Here is a 26698-nt window from a genome sequence, read left to right on the forward strand (position 1 = left end):
AAATAGCCATTATGTGAATCTTTTGACGATTTAAAAACATGAAATTTATAAAGCGTTGCAACGCGAAACGATTGAATAATTTGGAGAGGTCTGTTGTTGTCGTTGAATTTTGCGAAACTACGAGGATTGCTTATATTAAGTATAAAATACATCGACCATTGTACGAGCACGGTCGAATGTTCTAAGTGGTAGACTTTTACTCCAGGACTGGTCCAAGGGTCAGTGGTTCGAGCCCTGTTGAGGGTTACTTTTTTCTTTCTTTTTTCAAATTTTATTCTTGATTTTTTACTGGAGCTTTTTATATCAAGTGTTAACATTTATCAATATTTAGCATTTAATGACAAACTTCAATACATGCCAAAATCTGTGAAAGGCCCCCCCCCCCTTTAACCGCCTTATGAATACTACCAACGGTTTCATTCATAGCGCTGTATCTCGACTGACGTTGCTGTTACGCATTGATCGAACTGTTCAAGTTACAATAAAACTACGCTTGAATATTTTAAATGTTTACTTTATAGTCATTCAAGCAGGCTGACCATGAATACACCATTTAAGTATCAATATCTAAATAGGCATGTTCCTTTATTGATGCAAAATCGGTCTAAATTACATGTTTTTATATAAACCCATTTGACGACCGGTTTCCATTGATCATAAATTGCGAATGAGATTTTAACATATATCACTGCATAAAATGCTGAAGAAGTACTTGATGAAAAAGAAATACATGTCTTAAACAACGCTTTAGCTGCCACGCAATTTTTAAGAATATGATAATATTTTAAGATGATTATACCATTACTGACGGGTTGATTTTCAATCGATTATTATAAATAATAATTTCCTGTTTACATTCAAATCGAATAAAGTAAACATTTTTCAAAGTAATATATTGAGTTTCGTCATCGTCATTCAAACATCTGGTATTATTCAATGTGTGGCCAGCGTAGCTCCAGACATCTGGTATTATTCAATATGTGGCCAGCGTAGCTCCATACCAGCTTGGGCATTTGCTCGACTAGTCACAAGTTACTTGTTGAACGCAGTTGTATTTCATTTGTGCGCCATGTGCTAATTTTTAATGTTAAGCGGAAGTTCATTTTCTCAAAAACGAACAAACTTACAAACAATTACAAACAAACAAAACGCGCTTACATACACAGAGAGAGAGCAGTTATTTGCTATTTCCATCACATGAGACGGTTCACCATAAAACTGTCACTGTACACAATCCAATACATGTACTAGTACCGTATTTAAAATTGGCTTTATAATAAACACAATAGTAAACGATTGAACATTTCAAGAAACACCCGTCATTCAAACAAAGTATGGAGACATTTAACCCATTTATGTCTAGCGTCTAGGAAAAGGCCTTGGCAAACAGCGTAGACCCAGATGAGACGCCGCATGATGAGGCGTCTCATCAGGGTCTGCGCTGTTTGCTTAAAGGTATTTCTGTAAGAAATATTCTAAATATAGAAAAACATATACTAGACATCCCTATTTTTGTAAATAAATTGATCCAATTTAGAAGGATGGGAGAGTCCACTAGGCATAAATGGGTTAAGGGATTCCAAAAGTCTACAGTATCCAAAATCATCGCATGAATCTCCTGTTCGGTGAAATCTGCCGCGACGTCCTCGGGTTGAAGCGGCTGTCCAGGATATCCGGAATGATGAGGAGGCCGGCGATGCAGGCGAGTATGGCGGCCAGCACGGTGAGGCCCATGGACCAGGAGGTCTTGTAGGGACTCGGCACGTACACCAACCAGCAGATCATACCCACGAATCCCAGGAATGCTAGGGGAATGCAGGTAAACACATTCATTAAATGGGAAAAAAATTAGAAACATTATCAGGAAATAGATTTGTTTTACATAGATTTTATTTAAAAACAATTGACAAATAAATATCAAATGCGTTGTCTGGTGTGGAGCTACGCTGACCGAACATTGCATTAGGCAAATTTGTATACACACAACACACGAACCTCAAACTAGTAACATATTTAATAAGCCAAGAACTTTGTATCAACAAAACAGCAGTCTTCTACCGGGTTACCGGTAATATTGTCGGAGTAAAAACAGAATATCCATTAGTTGGATGCATCGAGCTTTAGTACTTTATAGTGCAATGTGCCATGGCGAATAGAGAAAAAACACACATCCATATTCATTATTTGGCCCTAAAAACACAAGCTTCATCAAGCTGTCGTAAGCAACATATGAGCTGTCACATGATTCACACTTTTTTGTTCATAGTGATCCCTAAATGTCCCATTTTCTATCTTACGTTATTCTTTTTATCGCAAGATCCAGATTTTTCGGACGGACGGACGGACAATACTGAAGTTACGTGCATATTCCCCAAATTGCCCTATATCCACATAATAGTTTCATCGACATAGCTTTAGTTATCAAAATTTTAGTTTTCAATTATTTATGTAACCGTAGGTTCTGTAACGCTTGCAAATCAAAAAATTGTATTTGATACGAAACTAAAGCAACGTGCATATTCACCATGACGGAAAAACGGACGCACGGACAGACTAAAATCAACACAATAATAGACTAGCCTTATGACGATCCTATTAAAATTAAAACGCTAACAGTATGATAATCTATTTTAAGTACTCGGGTATTTTAATAAACCAGAGCAAATGAATCGAATTGTTTTCCGATGCAAAACACAAATGTTATTGTGGCGTTGGATGGACACTCAAAACAGAAACTAAATGACAGAGACTATGATTTATTATTGCAGATTTGGTAATTATCCCCACGTTTTTCGGAGAAAAAGTGGGGATATTGTGGTGATGTCCGTCCGTCCGTCCTGGCCACCTGCTCCTCCTACACTATTAGCACTAGAATCTTGAAACTTATATACATGATAGCTATGAGCACATGTGCGACGGTGACAGTGACGGAATTTTGATCTGGCCCCTAGGTCAAAAGTTATGGGGGTTGGGTCGGGGCCGGGTCAGAGATTTTCACTCATTTTTTTATGTTATTTTACATAAACTTCTTCATTTCTGCACCGATTTACTTCAAATTGATACTGAGCCTCTCTTATGACAATACGGTCAATCTCAACTATGCATGGCCCCATTACCAACCCTGGTGCGCCCCGGCCACATAGGCCACGCCCACCAAAAATTGCCTTTTACTATAATTTCTTCTTGGGTCGGGGCCGGGTCAGAGATTTTCATTCATTTTTTTATGTTATTTTACATAAACTTCTTCATTTCTACACCGATTCACTTCAAATTGATACTGAACCTCTCATATGACAATACGGTTAATCTCAGCTATGCATGGCCTCATTACCAGCCCTAGGGCACCCCGCCCACATAGGCCACGCCCACATAGGCCACGCCCACCCAAAATTGTCTTTTACTATAATTTCTTCATTTCTACACCGATTCACTTCAAATTGATACTGAACCTCTCTTATGACAATACGTTCAATCTCAGCTATGCATGGCCCCATTACCAACCCTGGGGCGCCCCGCCCACATAGGCCATGCCCACGTAGGCCACGCCCACCTGAAATTGCCTTTTACTATAATTTCTTCATTTCTACACCGATTCACTTCAAATTGATACTGCACCTCTCTTATGACAATACAGTTAATTTCAACTATGTATGGCCCCATTACCAACCCTGGGGCACCCCGCCCACATAGTCCACGCCCACCCAAAATTGCATTTTACTATAATTTCTTCATTTCTACACCGATTCACTTCAAATTGATACTGAACCTCTTTTATGACAATACAGTCAATCTCGAACTATGCATGGCCCCATTACCAACCCTGGGGCGCCCCGGCCACATAGGCCACGCCCACCCAAAATTGCCGTTCACTATAATTTCTTCATTTCTACACCGATTTACTTCAAATTGATACTGAACATATCTTATGACAATACGGTCAATCTCAACTATGTATGGCCCCATTACCAACCCTGGGTCGCCCTGCCCATAATAGGCCACACCCACCCAAAATTGTCTTTATCCCCACGCTTTTTGAAAAGCGTGGGGATATTATGGTTATCTCCGCCGTCCGTCCGTCTGTCCGTCCGTCCGTCCTGGCCACTATCTCCTCCTACATTATTAGCACAAGAACCTTGTAACTTACACACATGGTAGCTATGAGCATATGAGCGACCCTGCACTATTAGGAATTTTGATCTGACCCCTGGGTCAAAAGTTATGGGGGTTGGGGTGGGGCCGGGTCAGAGCTTTTTACTCATTTTTAAGGTTATTTTACTATAATTTCTTCATTTCTACACCGATTGTCTTCAAATTGATACTGAACCTCTCTTATTACAATACGGTCAATCTCAACTAAGCATGGCACCATTACCAACCCTGGGGCGCCCCGACCACATAGGCCACGCCCACCCAAAATTGCATTTTACTATAATTTCTTCATTTCTACACCGATTCACTTCAAATTGATACTGAACCTCTCTTTTGACAATGTGGTCAATCTCAGCTATGCATGGCCCCATTACCAACCCTGAGGCGACCCGCCCACATAGGTCACGCCCACCCAAAATTGCCTTTTACTATAACTTCTTCATTTCTACATCGATTCACTTCAAATTGATACCGAACTTCTCTTATGACATTACGGTCAATCTCAACTATGCATGGCCTCATTACCAACCCTTGGGCGCCCCTGGGTCATCATGCGGCGTGGGGATACGCGTTGACCTCTGCCGCGCCATTTCAAGTTAATTTCAATGTCGAGGGCCTAAAAAGTTTACGAAAGCTCCATATTGCGTTTTGTTTAGCGGAGAATGGAGCATATTGGTTAAGGATATGACAACGAATATGAGAAAAACCAAAGAAGACACAATATGAAAACAAACGACCGATGCAGTAAAGGGTTTTGATGATTTGTATTTTTCATTCACTAATCAGCTTTGTTGCAATGGATCCGGAATAATACTCACACGCAGTGAAGGCAAACGCCACGCAGGTTATAGCAAGGCACTTGGAGCGGGATCCAGGAGCGAACACGTACACGGAGATGGCAATAGTGGCGAACAGTAGCATAATGAACGTCAGAATCTCGAACGCCTGCGTCACTGTGAAATCATCTGAAACAGCGAACGAAATGACGTTACAGTGAAACAGCAAAAGTTATTCCGTTAAAAATAAAATTATTTTGAACATCGAACGTACTGACGTCACATTGAAATGATCTTAACAAGGAAATCTTACGGTGTCAATATAAAATTGTCTAAAGCAGCAAACATAATGGCATAATTTAGAATAAATATACGAAAAGGTAGCGTATGGCCTTACAGTAAAATAACACGAAGAAGCGAATATTCTTACATCACCATGAGTTTATCTAAAAATGCTACATTTTTCCTTCAAAGGGTACATAATAAATTCACAACGAAAATATCTTAGACAAGCCACTAATGGCATTATTGTAAAAATATACTTAAGAAAAGAAAGTTTGTTGTCGAAAAATAGTTGGTCGTGAGAACAGATATATAGGAATAAAACCACGAGTACGAATCTGTGTGTGTGTATAGAAAACAAGCATCATTGCGTGATACAATACACTAAAACGTACCGACGTCACAATTTCATTATCTAAAACAATGAACGTGATGGCCTTCATTAAAAAATACAGTAAGTATGTTGTTTATTATTTGTTCAAATTATCGACCAAAACATTCTACAAGACATACAACTCTCTATAGTAGATACATGCACAATAATTGCACGTCACTTTAAAACAGTATAATCAATATAATACTGCATAACTTTGACAAAGTCGAATTAATGTTGCACAATAATACAATCTTAAACACGCTTGATACATGTGTGAAGTTTCTTTTTACCAAAATCCTGATCACGTGAGCAACAACGGATGACGGACCAACTAACCGTTTTTGAGAGCCGAGTTAACGCCCTCCTCTGCGCATGCGTTAGCGGTGCACGTCTTCATTTGGAACAGTCCGACCCGGATGCTGGTCGTCGTGACCTGATACACCATCCAGGAGGGCGTGGCAAACCCCACGATGAACAGGATCAGACCGATCACGATCGCTAGGAAAGCCAACTTAGCCCAGAGGGAAGCGGTCCCGCAGAACGCCATTTTTCGTCGGCTCTATGACGTTACCAATGACGTGGCGCGTAAATTCCGATTCGTTTACGTGCGAATCAATGGGTTATCGTTTGTTTTTGTAAACAGATCGTATCTTTAGCTGAGTTAGTTTATGTTCAGTTTAAGCTGCGATTGTGTTAGAAAACGATGCAAGTCTAATGACTCTATGATGTCGGCGTCAAATGACTCTATGATGTCGGCGTCTAATGACTCTATGATGTCGGCGTCTAATTCATTAAACCCAGTAGCCTTTCAGAAAAAAACACGTTTATTGTTCAACGAACGAACATTAAAGTGAAAGAAACATGTTTGTTTTTAAATCATGAAACAATGTTCATTTTTCTATAAAGCTTATTTCTAGCTGAACGCACATATATTCACAATTAAGAGTTAGACCGTATGTGCACTAAATCATTTCCAAAACGCTTAGGTACGATTGAATTTAAATATTTCTTACACTACTTCCCAAGTGAGTGGACTGTCAAAATGCATGTTCTTGCACGCTACCCTATAAGGACGAACAAATTAAGGTCACGTTTGCACGTAAGAATTCATTAAAAACTACTAAAACACTAAAAGTCTTGTTGACATGATTCATTTAAAGAAGACTGACAACTTCCACAAATAAAGAACAAGTTATTCCTATTTAGAGCAACACGTATGTCTAAATGCCCGGGTAAAACAGGGCGGAAGCAAACGCCAAAGAGATGTGAACTTGTTTATATTTATGAACACATGACTAGCCTGACATCCCATAAGGCCATATATAATTTGTAGTATCTGTTTCTCGGACAAATTCACAAAATTGTGATTAACATTGAATTTTCATTCGAAGTTAAGAATCTTATTTATCGTCTAAATACATCCGTGAGAATATCTATTAATAATTCATATATTTATACGTATACTTAATTATTATTATGATTATTTATTAATGTATTATTTTTTCATACGCAATTATCATTTTTATATTTTCATTATTATTACGATAATTTATGTATTAATATTTTAATTAGCGATCCTTCCTACAACACCATTCTGATATTGCACGAGTATGGGAAAATATGGTCTTTGAATATTTTTATATGAGGACTAGATGCAGCTGAACATCTGTGTTTCGTTACTTAATGCTTATACTACTTTATTGTGGCTCTAGCTTGCTTCAGACCGTTTGGTAGTTAAATTTGTATTAACTTCAAATGTGTTCTTATTTATTGCTCTTTGAACAGAATTTTAATGATTTGCGAATTTTTCAAATTAGTGTTTAATTTCTAACCCTACCAAGGTCCCGACGCCCATAAAACCGGTTGAATCCCCAGAAGATTTGCTGCGGAAACTCAGTTTTTGTATTTGTAGACACGCCCGTGAAACATAGTTTCCGCATCCTATGGCCTTTCTACATCTCCCAATCAACAAGCGATCAAAAGAATCCTCAATTTATTCAATTGAAATTCAAAATATTGTGACGCTATAAAATGCTATGATGCCTTCAATTTAAAAGCAAATATTGAAAGCAAGTATCGGGATGATGCTTGATTGGTACACTCGACCGACGTTTGACGAGAATAAAGGCTATTGAATGGATCATTTGCCAACAGAAAAGAAAAAGTGCAATTTAATCAAATTCCTTTAGGCAATAACACATAATATTTCTTTATGTGATAACAAAGAATTTAAATAAAATGGTATAAAAGACCAATGATTTCATAATCAACAACATCATTGAATGTTTTTGTTGGTTTGCAATGAATATAAATTGAAGGGTACAAACAGAAATTGGATCTCCATTGTAAGAGAACTAATCCGTTGTCAATAATAGAAATGTCTTTACCTATAATTGAAAGTTTAATTATTAATGCTCTATTTTGGACACTGAATGCATGAACCATTATATTTTAGAATAAAGTTCATACTTTGTTATACTATGCAATGAAAGTTCTATAATTTCTACCATTACTTATAAATTGTATAGAGCATATATAATGTAGGCTATGAGCTTGTATAAGCTTTACTGCTGAATAAATGTTGTTGTTGTTGTTGTTCATAAAAAGGGAAAAACAACAACAACTTGTTTATGCAATTTAGTGAGCCATATTATGGATTATCCAAAAAGCATTTCAGGTACTCGGAAAATTGACGCGTTTTAATAAGGAGTATTGTTGTGGAAGATATACAGGTTAACAATATTCACAGGCAAAGTACGGTTTATTTAATAAATAATTCGTGTACGTTATAGTTTGTTGTCGAATAACCCACGGCCGAAAGTTAGATGCGTAGGGATTAAATCACGAGTGCGAAGCACGAGTGGTTTGAAACCACGCATCTAAACTTCCGGCCATGGGTTATTCGACAACAAACTATAACGTACAAGAATTATTTCGATTCTAACACGGTTTTTACTAAAGACGTATACAATGTATCTTATTTTTCTTGTATACTATTTTATGTGGTGTTCTCTCATAAATACGCCCATAGTTTGTTGTCGAATAACCCACGGCCGGAAGTTCTTCTTGGTTTATACGAAATTTGGCACGTGCCGTGTTAGAATTCAATATAAAAAGCTGTACAATTGTAAGTGACGAATTTCACCGAAAACATGTTTGATAGAAAAAATAATACTCTGCAGTTCCTCTGAAAGACTTCTGTCATTTTATGACATTCATACAGAATCACAAAGTTATTGCACCTCGTTCATCACAAGAGAACTTAGCAAGAGCAATAATTCTTTTAATATTAAATAACGTCCCTGTACTAAGCATTTCATTTCAATATCACATATCGTTATTTCGATGTTTTAGGTAAATCACACAGGTAAAAATGTAGCTGGCGTTCTTACGAGAAAGTTAAACACATGGTAATAACTTCGTAAATGTTTATCAAAGTGTTATGCTTGCATTCTACTCAGCACTTCAGGACATTGTCCTCTATCATGATAGCTTTAATATGAATAAATTAAATGCTAATGGCCTTATGCTTTGTACAAAAAACCGAAGGAGATACGGACAGACGAACAGACGGCCGTTGCGATAACATCGAAGTCATAATCTCTGAAGTGTTCTTTCTTCAGAATGTACAATAGACTAGTCGAAAGCAATTACGAAAACATAAAAGCTCCAATTATGGTTAACATCAGATATAACGAATATATCAAGTTTTGTTGTTCAATAAACACGTTGATCGAATTTTTAAATTAGAGCTTTGTCACAGACAAAACAGTAGTACCCTGCTAATTAATGTTGTCGAAGCAAGAACATAATATCAAAAGATTTCACCAGCCTGAGCTTAATGCTTTAAAGTTATTGCAGTTTGCTGATTTCATTTATTTTTTATTTATATAAACTAAGCAACCCAAATTGTCGTGACGAACAAACAGAAATATCGTGCATTATTCACCATATAGCCCTCTACCAACATACCGAGTTTCATTAACATATGAGTCGCGTTCTGAGAAAACTGGGCATAATGCATGTGCGTAAAGTGTCGTACCAGATTAGGCTGTGCAGTCCGCACAGGCTAATCAGGGACGACACTTCCCGCTTTTAAGACATTTTTCGTTCAAATGAAGTCTCTTCTTAGCAAAAATCCAATTAAGGCGGAAAGTGTCGTCCCTGATTAGCCTGTGCGGACTGCACATGCTAATCTGGGACGACACTTTACGCACATGCATTATACCCAGTTTTCTCAGAACACGACACATATCTTTAAATTCTTTTTGATGCGTCACATGATTCAGATTTAAGCGTACCTTTTATCATGTAACCATAGCAACCAGTGTATTAGTGTTTCTGATCAACCAAAAAACTAGTGCACATTCCTTATATGGCCCTCTATTCACATACTAAGTTTCATAAAACTAGCTTAAGTACGTTTTGAGGTTCAACATGATGCAGATTGTTTTGGACGGACAGATGAGCGGACTTACAAAACTGAAAAAAACTGCATTAATCCCCATATGTGTCCCACTTTCCAGATACCACATTTCATCACCTTACATATTCAGTACTTTTTAGTTATTGCAGGATTCAGATTTTCTTTTTCAACACTATGACACCCACAATTTGTGTTGAGCGAAACCCTTGAAATAAATTGCATATTTAATATGACACACTATCAACAATTCAATTTTCATCAACCTAGCTTATGTATTTTTTATGTGAATGCACGATCCAGAATCATACTGACAGACTTACTGGGGGTTAAACCTATTTTCCCTCCAGGTACGCCAGTAGAAGACAAAAAAGATAAGATTTCAAAGCACCTTACATGGAAAACATGTGTTTAAAAGCAGCCTCCGCCATCAATAGCCTAGTCTTTGCCATAACTATTATGGGGTGAAATTGTTTCCACTACCAGAAGAAAAACACTGATCAAGTCGTTACAGAAATGCGATTTATTTGGAAATGTAACCTTTCAATAGTCATTTTAGTCTAAATAACAAAGCAGTAAAAAAAAGTTGTACATGGTTCTGAATAAAACACAGCATGAGAATAATTGATACTGTAGAGAGCATAATCACAAAGGAGTTAATAACGTAATATACATGGATATATATTATTAATTGTTAATAACATAAACATAGTATTTATACTTTAACACACAAACACTAAACACGTTTACGCAATCATCAAAGGTACGTAGATACATAAAATACATATTTTGGCACAGCTGGCACTCATGCCGGATTTTTGGTATATAACAAGCACTAAACAAACGTATTTGAAGGTAAACTTAGTCTTAAACTAAAATCTACACTAAAATATTGACCCTTAACCAAGCAATACACAGAGATTGGTATTTTACCAACATCTTGACATAAGGATGTTTGTCTTTACCCATACTCCAATATTGTTTGTATCTACACATAATTGGTTTTGACCAAGTTTCATGACATTCGGGTAAGAAATGAGACATTCAGAGTGTAAACAAGGTAAATGTTGACAACCCTTGATGTCTTGTCTTGTCTTGATGGAAGATGGGCAAAGGTACACCAAGAGAATAATGTCATGGTTTGAGCTTCTCAACAGTTTCAAAAGGTAAAATACAATTTTAAGAAAGAATCAAAATGATTATTTGATTGCATCAATTAACAACCGTTTGCACTCTTTTGTCTTTTTCATGCTTAGTTATTTTAACTACTCAAGGTAAGATCATAATTTGTTTAAGAACACTAAATTGCTCTTAATTGGTTGATGCACAATTCTGGAAACAAACATTTAATTGAGAAGATCATACCTCCGATTTTTTTGTTAGCATAAGCAATTTATACATAAACTAAACACTATCTTTTAAGTCTCTAGCCACTTGGTTAAAGGGAGATTATACCATTTTGTCAAATATTTATGAATTTATATAAAATGTGTAAAAAACTTATTATACATAGATTTCAATATAAATTAAAATAAAAGTTTAGAAGAACATGTGTCGAAAAATGCGAAATAAGCCAGATGTTGAATTCTGAAATCGAAAATGTCTGTACAGTCGAATTCGCCAGCATGTATATCATGCATGTACAATGAGAATCTAAATTTAGTTTTACGGATCATTTTAATTTCCTGCAACGATATCTATTCATACCAAACACGAACGCTGATCCTAATAAAACGACGAATGCTTAGGTTATTGTAGGAAAATATGTACAAAATATCTTCGTCACAATCGGCTTGGGGCGCTAATTTGCCTTTGCTTCATTTTATGAAATTCGTCTTCAATGTATAATTTTTTTTTCCTATTTTGTGTTATTGTAACATATTTTTATCAATATATTACAATTTAACACATATAAAAGTCGTATAATCTCCCTTTTAATCTCTGTAAGCAGTAATATTGTAATTAGCAATGATACAACTTTGTTATTCAATTAGTTACCATACAAATTATTGGATATTAATACTATTCTTTTAATGCTGAAATGTAAATACTTTCCACTAAAATCAATATGCACTATACTATCAACCAAACACTAAATAAACTCTTTTATGCTTAAAAGTTTTATACAAAACTGTTTGATAAATTTCATAGAGAACTTGCCACAGTTGAATTTAATTCCCACAAACACCACATAAACATTTATGTTAAAAACGGGACATTACTTAAACAATATGCATGTTCAACATAAAATAATACAAATTGAACATGTACAACATTTTATCATAAAAAATGTGCATTTAAGATCAATATTAACATTGCATGTTCAAAAGTCTAGGAGTACATGATAATACAAGTTTGTGTCCACTGACCAACACATGTACATGCCTAGGGTTTAAAAGTGCTTTAAATAACCAATTATACACATAACATTTTACAATATATTTTTTAATTCATACAAAAATATGCATATTTAACAGGCATCAATAATAGGACAGTAGATATATGAATACAAAAGGGGTATCAACAGTCAATAAATCATTATCCAAGACCTTTGTTAAACAAATGTATATATAATTGTTTAGAATACTAGTGTGAATTACTGCTAATATACAAAGCATTATATATAATTTAACATAAACTAAGAATTTATGTTCAAATTAGCAATTTCTATTTCCATTAAAAAGGATTTGAAGTTGAGATGCATACCTATTAAACCATGAAAGCAATATCTGGAACCGTTAATAACCGTGCATGAAAATGAAACAAAGTTCACAAAAGTCGTGACCAAATTGCAATGAGAATGTGAAAATTATTTCCATTTTTCATGATATATAGATATTTATGCAAATTAAATTTAGACCATATTTTGCTATTTTGAGCTCTGGGCCTGTACTCCCGAAACTGAAGTCTAAGAATGAAGAATATCATTTATATCAGATTATTCAAGATTTGATTTCATTTTGAGTCAAACATGGCATTTACCACCTTAATGTACATTATTCTTCCTGTAGAACAGTAAGTTAATTGCATAGTAACCAGTGGAAGCCTGCATATATTTAAACGCTGGATGTATTTTGCTTGTTTCTAAGTCTATTCTTCATTCTTATGTCTAAGAATTGGTTGGTCAATACGGGCCCAGGGCTTCTTTCTGGATTTTTGTCTCAGAGAAGTTTAACAAGACTAAGTTGGTCATTATAACCATCAGATGAGTATTGAATGAGCCTCACTCTGGGATAACAGGGCTTAATGCATGTACGTAAAGTGTCGTCCCAGTTTAGTCTTTGCTTAATGCATGTACGTAAAGTGTCGTCCCACTTTAGTCTCTGCTTAATGCATGTACGTAAAGTGTTGTCCCAGTTTTGTCTTTGCTTAATGCATGTACGTAAAGTGTCGTCCCACTTTAGTCTTTGCTTAATGCATGTACGTAAAGTGTTGTCCCAGTTTAGTCTTTGCTTAATGCATGTACGTAAAGTGTCATCCCACTTTAGTCTTTGCTTAATGCATGTACGTAAAGTGTCGTCCCATTTTAGTCTTTGCCTAATGCATGTACGTAAAGTGTCGTCCCAGTTTAGTCTTTGCTTAATGCATGTACGTAAAGTGTTGTCCCAGTTTAGTCTTTGCTTAATGCATGTACGTAAAGTGTCGTCCCAGTTTAGTCTTTGCTTAATGCATGTACGTAAAGTGTCGTCCCAGTTTAGTCTTTGCTTAATGCATGTACGTAAAGTGTCGTCCCAGTTTAGTCTTTGCTTAATGCATGTGCGTAAAGTGTCGTCCCAGTTTAGTCTTTGCTTAATGCATGTACGTAAAGTGTCGTCCCAGTTTAGTCTTTGCTTAATGCATGTGCGTAAAGTGTCGTCCCAGTTTAGTCTCCAGTTTAGTCTTTGCTTAATGCATGTACGTAAAGTGTCGTCCCAGTTTAGTCTTTGCTTAATGCATGTACGTAAAGTGTCGTCCCAGTTTAGTCTTTGCTTAATGCATGTACGTAAAGTGTCGTCCCAGTTTAGTCTCCAGTTTAGTCTTTGCTTAATGCATGTGCGTAAAATGTTGTCCCAGTAAAATATCGTCCCAGTTTAGTCTTTGCTCATCTGGGATGATATTTTACGCCTCAAGTAGATTTTTGCTAAGAGGGGACTCCTTTAAACTAAAAATATCATAAAAGTGGAAAGTGCGGACTGTATACGCTGATCTGGGAGTACAGTTCAGGAACAAGTGCGGACTGTATACGCTGATCTGGGAGTACAGTTCAGGAACATGACTGTATACGCTGATCTGGGAGTACAGTTCAGGAACATGACTGTATATGCTGATCTGGGAGTACAGTTTAGGAACATGACTGTATACGCTGATCTGGGAGTACAGTTCAGGAACATGCATTAAGCATTTTACCCAGATCAAGGCTTCAATACTCTTTTATGTCTAAATTGAAAGGCCTGGAGTCTTACATGCAACATCATGTTATAATTTGTCAATGATCCTTTAATAGGTTTTTATTATGCATAATATATACTTATTACATGTCATAATGCTATATTATATGTACAAACTCTATCTTTAAATGCATCATATAGTAATTTCTGAACATATTAAAACAGAATAAAACAGACATTAAAAAGAACAAAAGCCTTTCAAAACTGTTTTGAAGGGTCAACAAAATACTTACTGTTTCAATCATTTATAATCATACAAATATGCCAAGACAAATATTTAAAAATTAAAATATATATTTAATTCATAATGAACATTTAAAATGCACATATTGGCACCAGAACATATGCTTATGTAAAGTAACAATCAAAAGTAAAAGACAAGACAGAACAAAGAGAAGAACAGAAAATAAAATATACTACTCATCATCGAAATATAACAGAATTTGTCATAAATCTCAAGTTCAGGAACTTTAAAATGGACGCCAGATACGAAGTGAGGTAACACACTCAATATGTCATGAACACAACTGCATTTTCTCTACAAGTATCTTTGGAAGACTTAAATAGTTTGATACTTTTCAGAACTGGGACATAACAATGTTACTAGATCAAGTGCCAAAGAACCAGTACCCAACTTATAAGTTACAGTAATAGAACAACAAACATACACAACTATTTTATATCAACACATAACAGAATCATAAACTTAATACTAACTTAAACAAATAAAATCTGCTCCTCAAAAACTGCAGATAAAATATGAATCAAAATGTAAAAAAACTTTTTTTTAATTAACCCTTTCCCACTAAGATGCAAAATAAAAATGGCTATGTGCAAACAGCATAAAACCAGAACAGACTGCGAGTAACTCGCAGTCTTCTCAGATTTTATGTTGTTTGTTGCTCATCAGTATCTAAGGATTGGAATTGAAGCCTTTAAAACTTGAAACTAGTAAGAAAGGCCTTTAATTAAATTAACTTTCTGAGGGATTACAAATGCGTCAAAATACATATCTAAATGGTAAAGGGTTAAAGCTCAAAATACTTGCTCTAAAATCGAGTAAGAAAGAAGTAATAAAGAAAACATAGCACTAGGTTTCGTATGATAACTTGATTAATTGTAAAAGTGTAACAAAACTTGAAGTAATAGTTTATTTAACATACCCAATACATACATCTTGCTTAAGTCAACGATCATATATCTTGCATAACATATAAAACTATAAATTGAACAAATGTAAGCAACACAAAACTGGATAAAAACAAAAAAGACCCTTAATTGTTCAAGCAATATCTGAGGCCAATAAAAAACGCTTATACTATAATTACACTGAAACATGTGGACACGTAGCATCCTAACTGGGGATAGGGTAGAGAAGGCATATCCTCTCTGCATTCTGCACAGGCAGCGGGTGACATGTGTAGTAGTCCACCATCAGGGGAATGGTGTTGAATGGTGGACTGTTTTCACCAAGCACATACATACCATCTGGCCTTGAAGTAATTTTCATGTGCATCGGAATGTTACCGTGGCCTCTGCAATGCATGATGGTTAGAGCTTATTGAAAAGTTAATATAAATGGCATGTAACCACCAACTGTTTGCGAAGACTTGAAGTTGTGAGCTTCCTAAATAAACTTCAGTCAACGCTATTATCTATGAAACGATTTTGTCTGAAAAATCATCCGACCAGAACCAGCTGATGATATGCACATCTCCTCTTGGTAGTGAAGCTTCCCATAAAGTTTCATTGAATTCCGGTCATTAGTTGCTGAGAAATAGCCCGGAAAAGAATTGCACTATATGTACAGTTAATGGAAAATTTCAAAGGGCTATAACTTGTGAAAAATCATCCGACCAGAACCGGCTGATGATATGCACATCTCCTCTTGGTAGTGAAGCTTCCCATAAAGTTTCATTGAATTACGGTCATTAGTTGCTGAGAAATAGCCCGGACAAAAATTGTGCACGGACCGACGGACAGACGAAGCGGCGACTATATGCTCCCCCCCCAAAAATCTTCTGACCAAGTTTCATGAATATCGGCCAAAAAATGTGGCCTCTAGAGACGTGTTAACAAAGCTTTACTATAGCCATATAAGGAAAAATGCCACGCCCCTGGTGGCCATGTTTATCAACCTGAACCATTTTCAAACTCATCCAAGATATCAATGGAACAAATTTTCTGACCAAATTTCATGATGATCGGACAATAATTGTGGCCTCTAGAGTGTTAACAAGGTTTTACTATAGCCATAAAGGGAAAAATGCAACGCCCCCTGGTGACCATGTTTTTCAAAAGACCAGAACAATTTTGGAACAAATCCTAGATATAATTAAAACAAATGTTCCGACCGCGTTTCATGAAGATTGGACTATAAATGTGACTTAAGGGGTGTTAACAAATTTTAACTCAAGCCATTTAAGGAAAAATACCCCGCCCCCTGGGCCGTGGCGGCTTTGTTTTTCAACCAACCAGAAATATTTTCCAAACTATTCCAAGAAATCATTGAAACAAATCCTCTGACCAAGTTTCATGATGATTGGACAATAAATGTGGCCTCTAGTGTGTTAACAAGGTTTTACTATAGTCATATTTAGCCATTTAAGGAAAAATGCCCTGCCCCCTTGGCGGCCATCTTTTTCAAGCAACCAGAACCATTTTTAAACTCGTCTATGATATTATTGGTACAAATCTTCTAACCAAGTATCATGATGATCTGACAATAAATGTGGCCTCTAGAGTGTTAACAAGCTTTTACTATAGCCATATTAGGAAAAATGCCACGCCCACTGGCAGCCATGTACTTCAACCAACCAGAACCATTTTCAAACTCGTCCAAGATATTATTGGCACAAATCTTCTGACTAAATTCGATGAAGATTAAACAATTAAGTTGGACTTTAGAGTGTTAACAAGGCAAATGTTGAAGCTGCATGAAGAACAAAACATGACGGACAAAAGGCGATCACAACACTTCAAACATCAGTGTGAGTCAATTATATCAATAGTCATTCTTGTTACTACCTACACCAGTTTGAGTCAATAATATCAATACATGTACTCGTTCTTGTTACTTCATGCATCAGTGTGAGTCAATAATATTAATTAGTCATTCTTGTTACTGCATACTTTAGTGTGAGTGAATAGTAATTCTTGTTACTACATACTTCAGTGTGAGTGAATAGTCATTCTTGTTACTACATACTTCACTGTGAGTGAATAGTCATTCTTGTTACAACAAACTTCAGTGTGAGTGAATAGTCATTCTTGTTGCTACATTCTTCAGAGTGAGTGAATAGTCATTCTTGTTACTACATACTTCAGTGTGAGTGAATAGTAATTCTTGTTACTACATACTTCAATGTGAGTGAATAGTCATTCTTGTTACTACATACTTCAGTGTGAGTGAATAGTCATTCTTGTTATTACATACTTCAGTGTGAGTAAATAGTCATTCTTGTTATTACATACTTCAGTGTGAGTGAATACTAATTCGTGTTACTACATACTTCAGTGTGAGTGAAAAGTCATTCTGGTTACTACATTATTCAGTGTTAGTGAATCTTCATTCTTGTTACTACATACTTCAGTGTGAGTGACTAGTCATTCTTGTTACTACATACTTCAATGTGAGTGAATAGTCATTCTTGTTGGCCTCACTTCTCCGAACCAGATAGCTGCCCTCCTTAAACACAGTCAGCATTCTCTCCGCGTCTGTCCGCTTAAGTAGTCCATGGTAAAAACTGAAAGAGAAACAATCAAGCTTCCTTTATTTTCATTATAATTCCAAAGAAAGTTTGTTCCATTGTTTTCTATATAATGGCTATTTCTGGAACATTATATATAAAATATATACCAGTGTCAGAAATAAAAAGACTATTGACAAGCAATATATGTCCCTTACTGGCTCCACCATTGTAAGAGTTTTCATTGTTTATTTTTTAAATTTGTTGCCATGGCAACCAGAACTTTTGACGTAGGAAGAAAATGAAATGACGTGCATAATGTATATATTGCCATCTATCCATGTTTCAAGTTTTATGAAAAAATATCAAGAACTTTTAAAGTTATCGCAGGATCCAGAAAAGTGTGACAGACTCACAGAGCGCAAACCATAAGTCCCCTCCGGTGAAACCGGTAAGGGACAATAATTCCATCAAGGTAGAATATCTACAATTTACTTATCATACCAAAGCTGCTTACTTTTGTTCCTCGAGAGGCAAGTCCCTGTCAATCTTCTCAGCAAAAGCACCCAAGGACCTGCAACTGTGTTCCCGATTCGTAGTCTCTTGGGGATGGGAGCGCCCTACAGTCACAGAGTTTATTATTTGTTAAAACTTATTTACTTACACTCAGTTGCACTGAAAGCCTAAGGCTTATTGAGACATTCTTTAGAGTTTTTTCTTAGATAAAGCTAGTACTTGGTATCTTAAAAGGTTGCAAGAATGCTCCCAGAGTGAGGATTGAACCCAAGACCTCCTCATCTCCAGGATGCAAACCAATGCCAGAACATCACCATGAATATTATGTCTCATATTTATTCTAGTTCTTCTATCAGAATACAACTAATTGACTGCATGCAAGCTTTATCCAGTGTCTTGTTATCTTTAGCATCATGTTCAGCTTATACATGTGAGCACTCTTCAAGAATGATGCTATTATTACATTATAGGTGTAAGAATTAAATACAATTCAGGCTACATACTGATTTTATCAATTTTTTTTTTTTAATGAAATGAAATTCGCAAAATGCAATGATGTCACAACCATTGTCAGTTTAAAAGCACTTTATAAAAAGATTAGATGCTCCTTTCATGCTATATTTTATTGACCTCACCCTATAAGCTTCCAAAATAAGAACGTCAAAGAGTTAGTAACTAAATTAGGGACCATGTTTAAAAATAATTATAGCGCATGAAATCTGCATAATTATCTATAGCTACCATAGACTTAACAAAAGATATCACTGTACCTACAAATATATGTATGGAACAAGTTCAAAACATGAATGCATCAGCAAAAATATAAAACACTTAATGTCAAAATCATCACTCTTTTCACTATTTTCCTCCTACATGGTAAATGCTTCCAAACAAGAAATGTGACTATCTAACAATGATGCCTCTGCTATAAACCACTGTACACAAAAATAGACACAAGCTTTGCTTCAGACACAATTAAAATGGGCTGTGCTCTGTGATGAATGTGCGTAGTGTTGTCCCAGATTAGCCTGTGCAGTCGTTTACAGAAAGTCTCTTCTTTGCAAAAATCCAGTTTAGGCAGAAAGTGTTGTCCCTGATTAGCCTATGTGGACTGCACAGCTAATCTGAGACAACACTGAATACACATGCATTAACCCTTCGCATGCTGGGAAATTTGTCGTCTGCTAAAATGTCGTCTGCTGAATTTTTAAAATTAGCATTTTCTTCGATTTTTTTTCAAAGAATACTATCAGAATAGCAAACAGTTTGGATCCAGATGAGACGCCACGTTCTCTGGCGTCTCATCTGGATCCAAACTGTTTGCAAAGGCCTTCAAAATTCGGTTCCCGCACTGAAAGAGTTAAACCCCTTTTTGACAGAGCAAGGCCCAAGTTCAAAGTGCATCAAATGTACAAAATGGGCAGATTCATCTACCTTATGTTTCAAGTTGATAAAGTCGTTTTTGAGATGTGCTCCATACAAAATTTAAATTAAGAAATGGACAAAGGGCAATAATTCTAAGGTCATAACTCCAAAGAGCCTGGTGGGCTTTTGCTGGTTGTTAAACATGGTCTTCATATTATGGAAATAAACATTTTCAGAAAGTTTGGTGATGATTTGATGAAAGCACATTGTATGAGCGAAACACAAACACACTGACTGACGGACAGATAAGTAGTGGGGAAACAAACTATAAGAAACTCACTCATTGGTGAAGGAGGCATGACCGATGCCTGATTAGCACTTGTCAAAGAAGGCCTCTTAGAAAACATGGAAATGTCTTCATGGATATAATCACGCTTGAAACTATCAGCCTCGCGTTGAAGCGTGTCCGGTTTCAACTGGATCGAGGATTTCTTCGGCAAACCGGCCTTGAGCAATTTTTCCTCAAGCTCCCTTTGTTTTTCAGGTAAGTCCCAGGCATCCTCATAATTAGCTGCCCCTGCCTCGGTGGGTTTACGCTGTTGTTGAATGGTTGGATTTCTGGAGACATTTGAAGCACTCAAACTTGGAGCTGGATCTGGTTTCTGCAATGGGGAGGACCATGCTAGTCCGTAAATATTACCATTACTGGCCTGACTGACGGCTGGTGTTGGATTAGTGGGATTTGTAATCGTTTTCTGTATCTGAGGATTTGTACTACTGTCATTGGTATTGGATACACGCCGTTCATGGGTTTTCTCTGCTTTTTTTATCACTGATTCAAACTTTTTACGCCCTTCTTCTGAGTCCCAAGGCTCCTCGTAGCTCCCGGGAGGATTGTCTTTCATGTCATGCTCCATTTGAGCAACTCTAGTTGAAATGAAATTACCAGGTGCCTTTGAGTTAGTCTTTGGTGCTTTGCTGTTGGCAGCCTGGGCTTTCTGAACACTTCCAGTGGCTGGGTTAGCCTTTGATGACCACAGATGGTCATAACTCTCTTGAGAGTCCTGTGAGTTAAGCCTTACCCCGCGGAAGTCATTGGAAAGGTCATTCAAACGGTTGTATTGGTCTATGGCAGGGTCTGCTGAAAACAAAAATACTGCAAGTGGTACACATAAAGCAGCCATATTTCTGTTTCAAATTTCTCTTGTGTGTAAAAAGTGAATTCATTTGATATAATCAATAAATTTGGAAAGAAAGAATGCTAACATGTACAAGAAAATTCATAATTATGTAAAAATAAATACAGTTTAAGAGAAAATATTAAATATAGAACAGGAAAGGATATCCTTAAGAACAAGCTTTTAACCCGTTCTAAAAACCCATTCTACAAGCCATTCTTACAACCAATTCTTACAATCCATTCTTACAAACTATTCAGGATTGATTCCATCAACAAGCCAAAGGTTCTTTTAATTTTAAAACATCAATAAAATTAAAGATACAATGCTATGAGTTTTATATTAAATACTTGCACCTTTGTATGATTGTAAATGTAAAGAGAACGACAATTGTGTGTCTAAACATCACTATACTGAAAACAAGAATTAAGTATTAATTTAATAATACAACTGCTAAAATCAAATAAGTTAAATGTTAAAAACATTATTTCTGTTAGTGAGGATAAATGAAAGTAATATTTGCATTTTCCTAAAATTATCACAAAACAGTTCCCACAGCACATACATTATAGAACATAAGGTTAGCATTGAATACAGATACCTACATGTAATTATTAAGTGAGGCCCTAAAAACCAAAAGGAAGAGCTTTTGTAAAAAGGCTCAGGTCTTGGTGCAAAGCAAAGAAACTTAGCTGACTTCAATAAAAAAAACAACAACTAAATGTTTTAATACATTTATAATGTTTAAACTGAACAAGCTGATCCTAAAGGGCGACATTTGATTTTAAAGATTTTATAAGGAGTTACAACATGTTGTACTCACCACTTTGTTTTGGAGGAACATCTCTTGCCAACAAATAGATGCTTCCCGGCTGTGGGACGGGCTCTCTCACAAGACCTGTATATCATATATTATGAACACATGAAATAAGTCACAGACACTGAGGCCCACAAATACATGTTTTGAAGCAGACTAATCATAATAGGACAAAAAGTCAAAGGGCCATAATTCATACAAAAAACTTGTCACAGCCAAAAGTCCTTTTTTTATCATAATTGATACATTAAATTTATTAATCTGTAGAAGTTTGAGTTAGATCCACCTAGTAGTACAAGATTAGTTTTTTATTGGATACTACTCTACAGTGAAATAATTATGCAAAAACTTGTTCTAGCGAAAATGAAAAAAAAAACAGACGAAGAGCAATAATTCTGCAAAAACTTGCCCTGCCTGAAATTCATTTAACATCAATCATCTTCACATTAACATCATTCAAATTTCAAATGTGAGTGAGATTCACACAAAACTAAAAGTGGAGTTGAAAACACATAATTATTGGCTTACAATATATTCTTTAGTAGACATGGACTATAATGGTGACCAAAAATCGATCACAGCCAAAGGTTTTTCTATACAATCATATAAACATGAAAGTACAAGCGAGATCCACTCAGTACGTTTAGAGGAGTTGAAAACACAACGCTACAGGATGTGAAATAAGACAAAAGGACACTTCTTATATTCATCTACAGATGTTGACTTCAAAGCAGTTTTAACCTCCAGACTTAGATGTTACATTTAGAATACCAATAAGAGTAATTAATCACTGATACTATATAACAACATCACATATGTAAATACATGTATTAACAAGATGCGTTTGTGAAACACAATGTCCCCCTATATGACGTTTGACCTTGTAGGATGACCTTGACCCTTCACCACTCAAAATGTGCAGCTCCATGAGATACACATGCATTTCAAATATAAAATTGCTAGCTTCAATATTGCAGAAGTGACATTACATGAGCAATTTTGACCCATATATTTGACCTTGAAGGATGACCTTGACCTTTCACCACTCAAAATGTGCAGCTCCATGAGTTACACATGCATGCCAAATATCAAGTTGCTATCTTCAATATTGCAAAAGTATTCATAAAATAAGCGATTTGGGCCACATATATTTGACCTCTGACCTTAAAGAATGACCTTGACCTTGACCTTTCACCACTCAAAATGTGCAGCTCCATGAGTTACACATGCATGCCAAATATCAAGTTGCTATCTTCCATATTGCAAAAGTACTCATAAAATGAGCGATTTTGGCCACATATATTTGACCTCTGACCTTGAAAGATGACCTTGACCTTGACTTTTCACCACTCAAAATATGCAGCTCCATGAGATACACATGCATGCCAAATATCAAGTTGCTATCTTGAATATTGAAATACTGCAAAAGTGTACATTAAATTAGCGATTTTGACCCATATATTTGACCTTTGACCTTGAAGGATGACCTTGACCTTGAGCTTTCACCACTCAAATTGTGCAGCGTCATGAGATACATATGCATGCCAAATATCAAGTTGCTATCTTCAATATTGCAAAAGTTATTGCACATGTTAAAGTTGGCGCAAACAGACAGACAGACCAACCAAGAGACAGGGCAAAAACAATATGTCCCCCACTACTATAGTGGGGGACATAAAAAAAAAACATGCATATTGTATTCACAAACTTGTACTGCGTTTCATTTTTATCAGTAAATGGAATTTCGAATGGCGCTAAAGTTAACTTTTCATTGGAGTTATAAGAGTTTAAAGCATTTTTATTCTGAAAGAAAACTGTTTGGATATCTTATTTTTGTACAATTTCTAAGCTTAAAAGGGGCATCATTTTGACATTTTCAAATAACTGAAGAATAGCAAACTTGACTTCAAAGCCAACTCTGGGGCCAAAATAATAGCTTCAGTGTTTTTTGTTACATCTAGCTTGACATTTCTTTTAAAAAATCAGCAATAATCAAGAAAAATGTATGTAAAACAATGTGTGACCTTTTGAGTGGTAAGGTTCCTGGTAATCCTGTGAGCCTGCAGTCCCCTTGGGGAGGGGTACTGTGTCCGGGGGCTGGGAGTATTCCTCATCCAAGGACACTGACCTCTGAAACAGTCACACAATCATAGAGTTGAGTGGGAAACTGTTGTAGGTGATTAACAGTTCTTAATGAGCAGCGTGATGCAGTCTATTGGCATATGCTGACAGCCATCTCCAAACCAGCCTGCGCATCTGCACAGCCTGCTCAGGAGCTACCTTGCCCTCTTATAAGACCACAAAACCTTGCGTAAACTTCTAACGAGAGGGTGGCTCTTGAACAGACTGTGCCTATGTGCAGGTTGGGCTGAAAATACACTTGTCATGTATGGTATAAGACCCATGGTACATGACAAAGCTCCCATAAGATAGTGTTGCCTTGTGATAAGCAGTAAGCATATTTATGATAAAATTAATGTGTTTTCGATAGACAAATGATTGTAATTATAGCTTATTAGATGTTTTAAGTGTACAAAACGGAGATATATTTGGACAAGCACACTGTTTGAAATCATATTGGATGAGCTGTTAGGCGAGTCCAATATGACTTCAAACTGTGTGCCACTCCAAATATATCACGTATTGTACAGTTTAAACGTCTAATAAGCTTTTTATTCTATATCCCTTTCTTAAGCTCTTTGTTTGGTTTTAAGTTTAATTTTGATTTTCAAATGCTTTAATTGCATCTATGCTATTTTGAAGACAAGCGCCCAGGTAAATCAATTATTGTTCGTTCTGATACTTTTTCTCAGTAACGGCTTTCAGCGTTATAAAACAATTGCTTAGTGCACTTGTACTCAACTGTCCAATATGGAAAAAATACAGACTTTTACGATCCAATAACGGAATATATTGGACGGTCACGTTGTACATATGAAGAATACCCATTGGATGAATTTATTGGATATAGAATAAAACAAAAATATTGTCCCTCAAAGTGTTAACCAATACTGTTCATTGTCAAAGAAGCTTTACATGAAGTAAGTATTGAATATGAAATTCTACAATAAGAACCAGCTAACAAGGTGAAGAATCCATTATAGCATCCCTGACAGAGTGCATATGAGTAATTTATATACAGTCCAACCCCTCTTAAGCAGCCAGTCAAGGGAAACGGCCAAATTGGCTGCTTAAGCGGGGTGGCCTCTTAAGAGGGGGTTGGGTCATAGGGTGTCTGGAGTTGATGAGTGCATGGCCAACTGTTCAATTTTTGTATAAACAAAATGGTAAATATGTGTACATATACTAAACAATGTATAGACTTAAAATAATTCTATTTCTTCCTTTCTAAAATCAGCTATAAAATAAAATTTTCATTAAAAAAAATAATCTTCATCTTTCTAATTATCATCAATATCATCATCAGAATCAAGTCAATGAAAAAGAATCATTCTCATGATTCATTGTTTACACAATGCGCGTTGTATGGCCCCAATGCACTTAAGATGGGAACAGTTGTGAATCAGTTATGTGTGAATAACTCCCATGTCACTATCAATCGATGGTTTATTGCAGTGTTATGGCTTTGTTATACCTATCGCACGAATTGGTCCCGACAGTGATCTCCTCCACGATAAAATCGTGGCCAGTTACTTAAAAGACTGAAAATAGCAACCGGGTGTAATCCTCCTGGCAATCGTGCTTTTCATGCATAAATTATAAAAACATTTTTTCGCCTCGTAAAGGGTTTTATAAAAATTAATAGATTGAAATCATTGTAAATACAAAACAAATATAAATGCTTTGTTTAATTCCTAAATGAGAATACCGTAATAATTTGTTATCCGAAACACACTCCCGATTGTTTTATGTTAACGAGACATTTACAAATTCTAGCATCAAAAAAGTGCTCATGTATTTCCTTTGTCCCGACAAAAGCGCGCGAAAATTATGCACCATTGTACAATGTCACGGTAAAAGCGTGCGTGTATTGATTTTTGGATAAAAACTTTGTAACACAGAGAACATGTAGATCAGTTGATTTCGGCTTAATGTTTCGATGTTCTTTTTAACTTTTAATTGGCCAATAATTGTCATAATGTGTGCTTGAAATAGTATGATTCAACAACTACTAATAATAAAGTATAAATTAAGAATCTCTTTTCCAGTAATAATAGGTGATATTCCCACATGTGGAAACAAAAAGATCAAACGGTCGCATATTGCTTTTAACCCGATAACCCGATAATCCGCCGCTAATTAATTGCAATTTGCAAACTTGCTGTCAAAATGTTTATCACACATCACGCTTCAGTACTACAGTGCCTAAACCGCAGATTGGAAGTAAGTATCGATTGTATCGCCGTTGCGTCCGTGTAATTTTGGCAATGTACATGACTGACTTACTCGCGCGAGACCATTCATATGGGGGAAAGTTAACATTTGGGATGCAAAATTGCTGGCCGCTGGCCGGAGAAACGGGGTTACTGCTTAATAGGGGTGCATTATATAGTGTTTATCGACGGTAGCGGCACAGACCGGCCGCCTACACGGGGCGACCGGCGATGAGGGGTGACCGGAAGTAGGGGTTGGACTGTATAATATGAATCTATACTTTTGGGAAATAGCGTCCATATGCCCTATTAATAAATTCAAGTCATTTGATGATTTTTCTTGGTAAAGTGTATACATTTACTCTT

General features: G+C 36.1%; 2 protein-coding genes across 3 annotated transcripts in view; both read right to left on the reverse strand.

The window, feature by feature from the left end:
• Positions 1-738: 738 nt before the first annotated feature.
• On the reverse strand, positions 739-6827 carry LOC127879473 (uncharacterized). The gene is made up of 3 exons (XM_052426321.1): positions 5920-6827; positions 4968-5114; positions 739-1805 (listed from the first exon to the last, which is right to left on the reverse strand). Exons 1-3 carry the CDS (start codon positions 6128-6130, stop codon positions 1603-1605), a joined length of 561 nt encoding a protein of 186 aa, XP_052282281.1. The 5' UTR covers positions 6131-6827; the 3' UTR covers positions 739-1602.
• A 3687-nt stretch (positions 6828-10514) lies between these two features.
• Positions 10515-26698, reverse strand: part of LOC127876649 (SH2 domain-containing adapter protein D-like) — a 61111-nt gene continuing 44927 nt past the window's right edge. For both annotated transcript variants that reach the window (XM_052421982.1, XM_052421983.1), the window contains 6 exons: positions 24023-24128; positions 22005-22079; positions 20344-21144; positions 18640-18742; positions 18060-18179; positions 10515-15968 (listed from right to left, as the gene is read on the reverse strand). In XM_052421982.1, coding sequence (XP_052277942.1) covers positions 15788-15968; positions 18060-18179; positions 18640-18742; positions 20344-21144; positions 22005-22079; positions 24023-24128 — 1386 coding nt within the window. In that variant the 3' untranslated portion in view covers positions 10515-15787. The remainder of the gene's footprint in view (positions 15969-18059; positions 18180-18639; positions 18743-20343; positions 21145-22004; positions 22080-24022; positions 24129-26698) is intronic.

Source organism: Dreissena polymorpha, chromosome 4 (assembly GCF_020536995.1).
Source record: "Dreissena polymorpha isolate Duluth1 chromosome 4, UMN_Dpol_1.0, whole genome shotgun sequence".
NCBI classification, from domain to species: Eukaryota; Metazoa; Mollusca; class Bivalvia; order Myida; family Dreissenidae; genus Dreissena; species Dreissena polymorpha.

Excerpts from the sequence above, each read along its gene's own strand:
- LOC127879473 (XM_052426321.1), bottom strand. The coding sequence starts at position 6,130 with ATGGCGTTCTGCGGGACCGCTTCCCTCTGGGCTAAGTTGGCTTTCCTA. Across the intron at positions 5,115-5,919 it reads TAACTCGGCTCTCAAAAACG|ATGATTTCACAGTGACGCAG; the intron begins GTTAGTTGGTCC and ends TCGCTGTTTCAG. Across the intron at positions 1,806-4,967 it reads GGCGTTTGCCTTCACTGCGT|CATTCCTGGGATTCGTGGGT; the intron begins GTGAGTATTATT and ends GCATTCCCCTAG.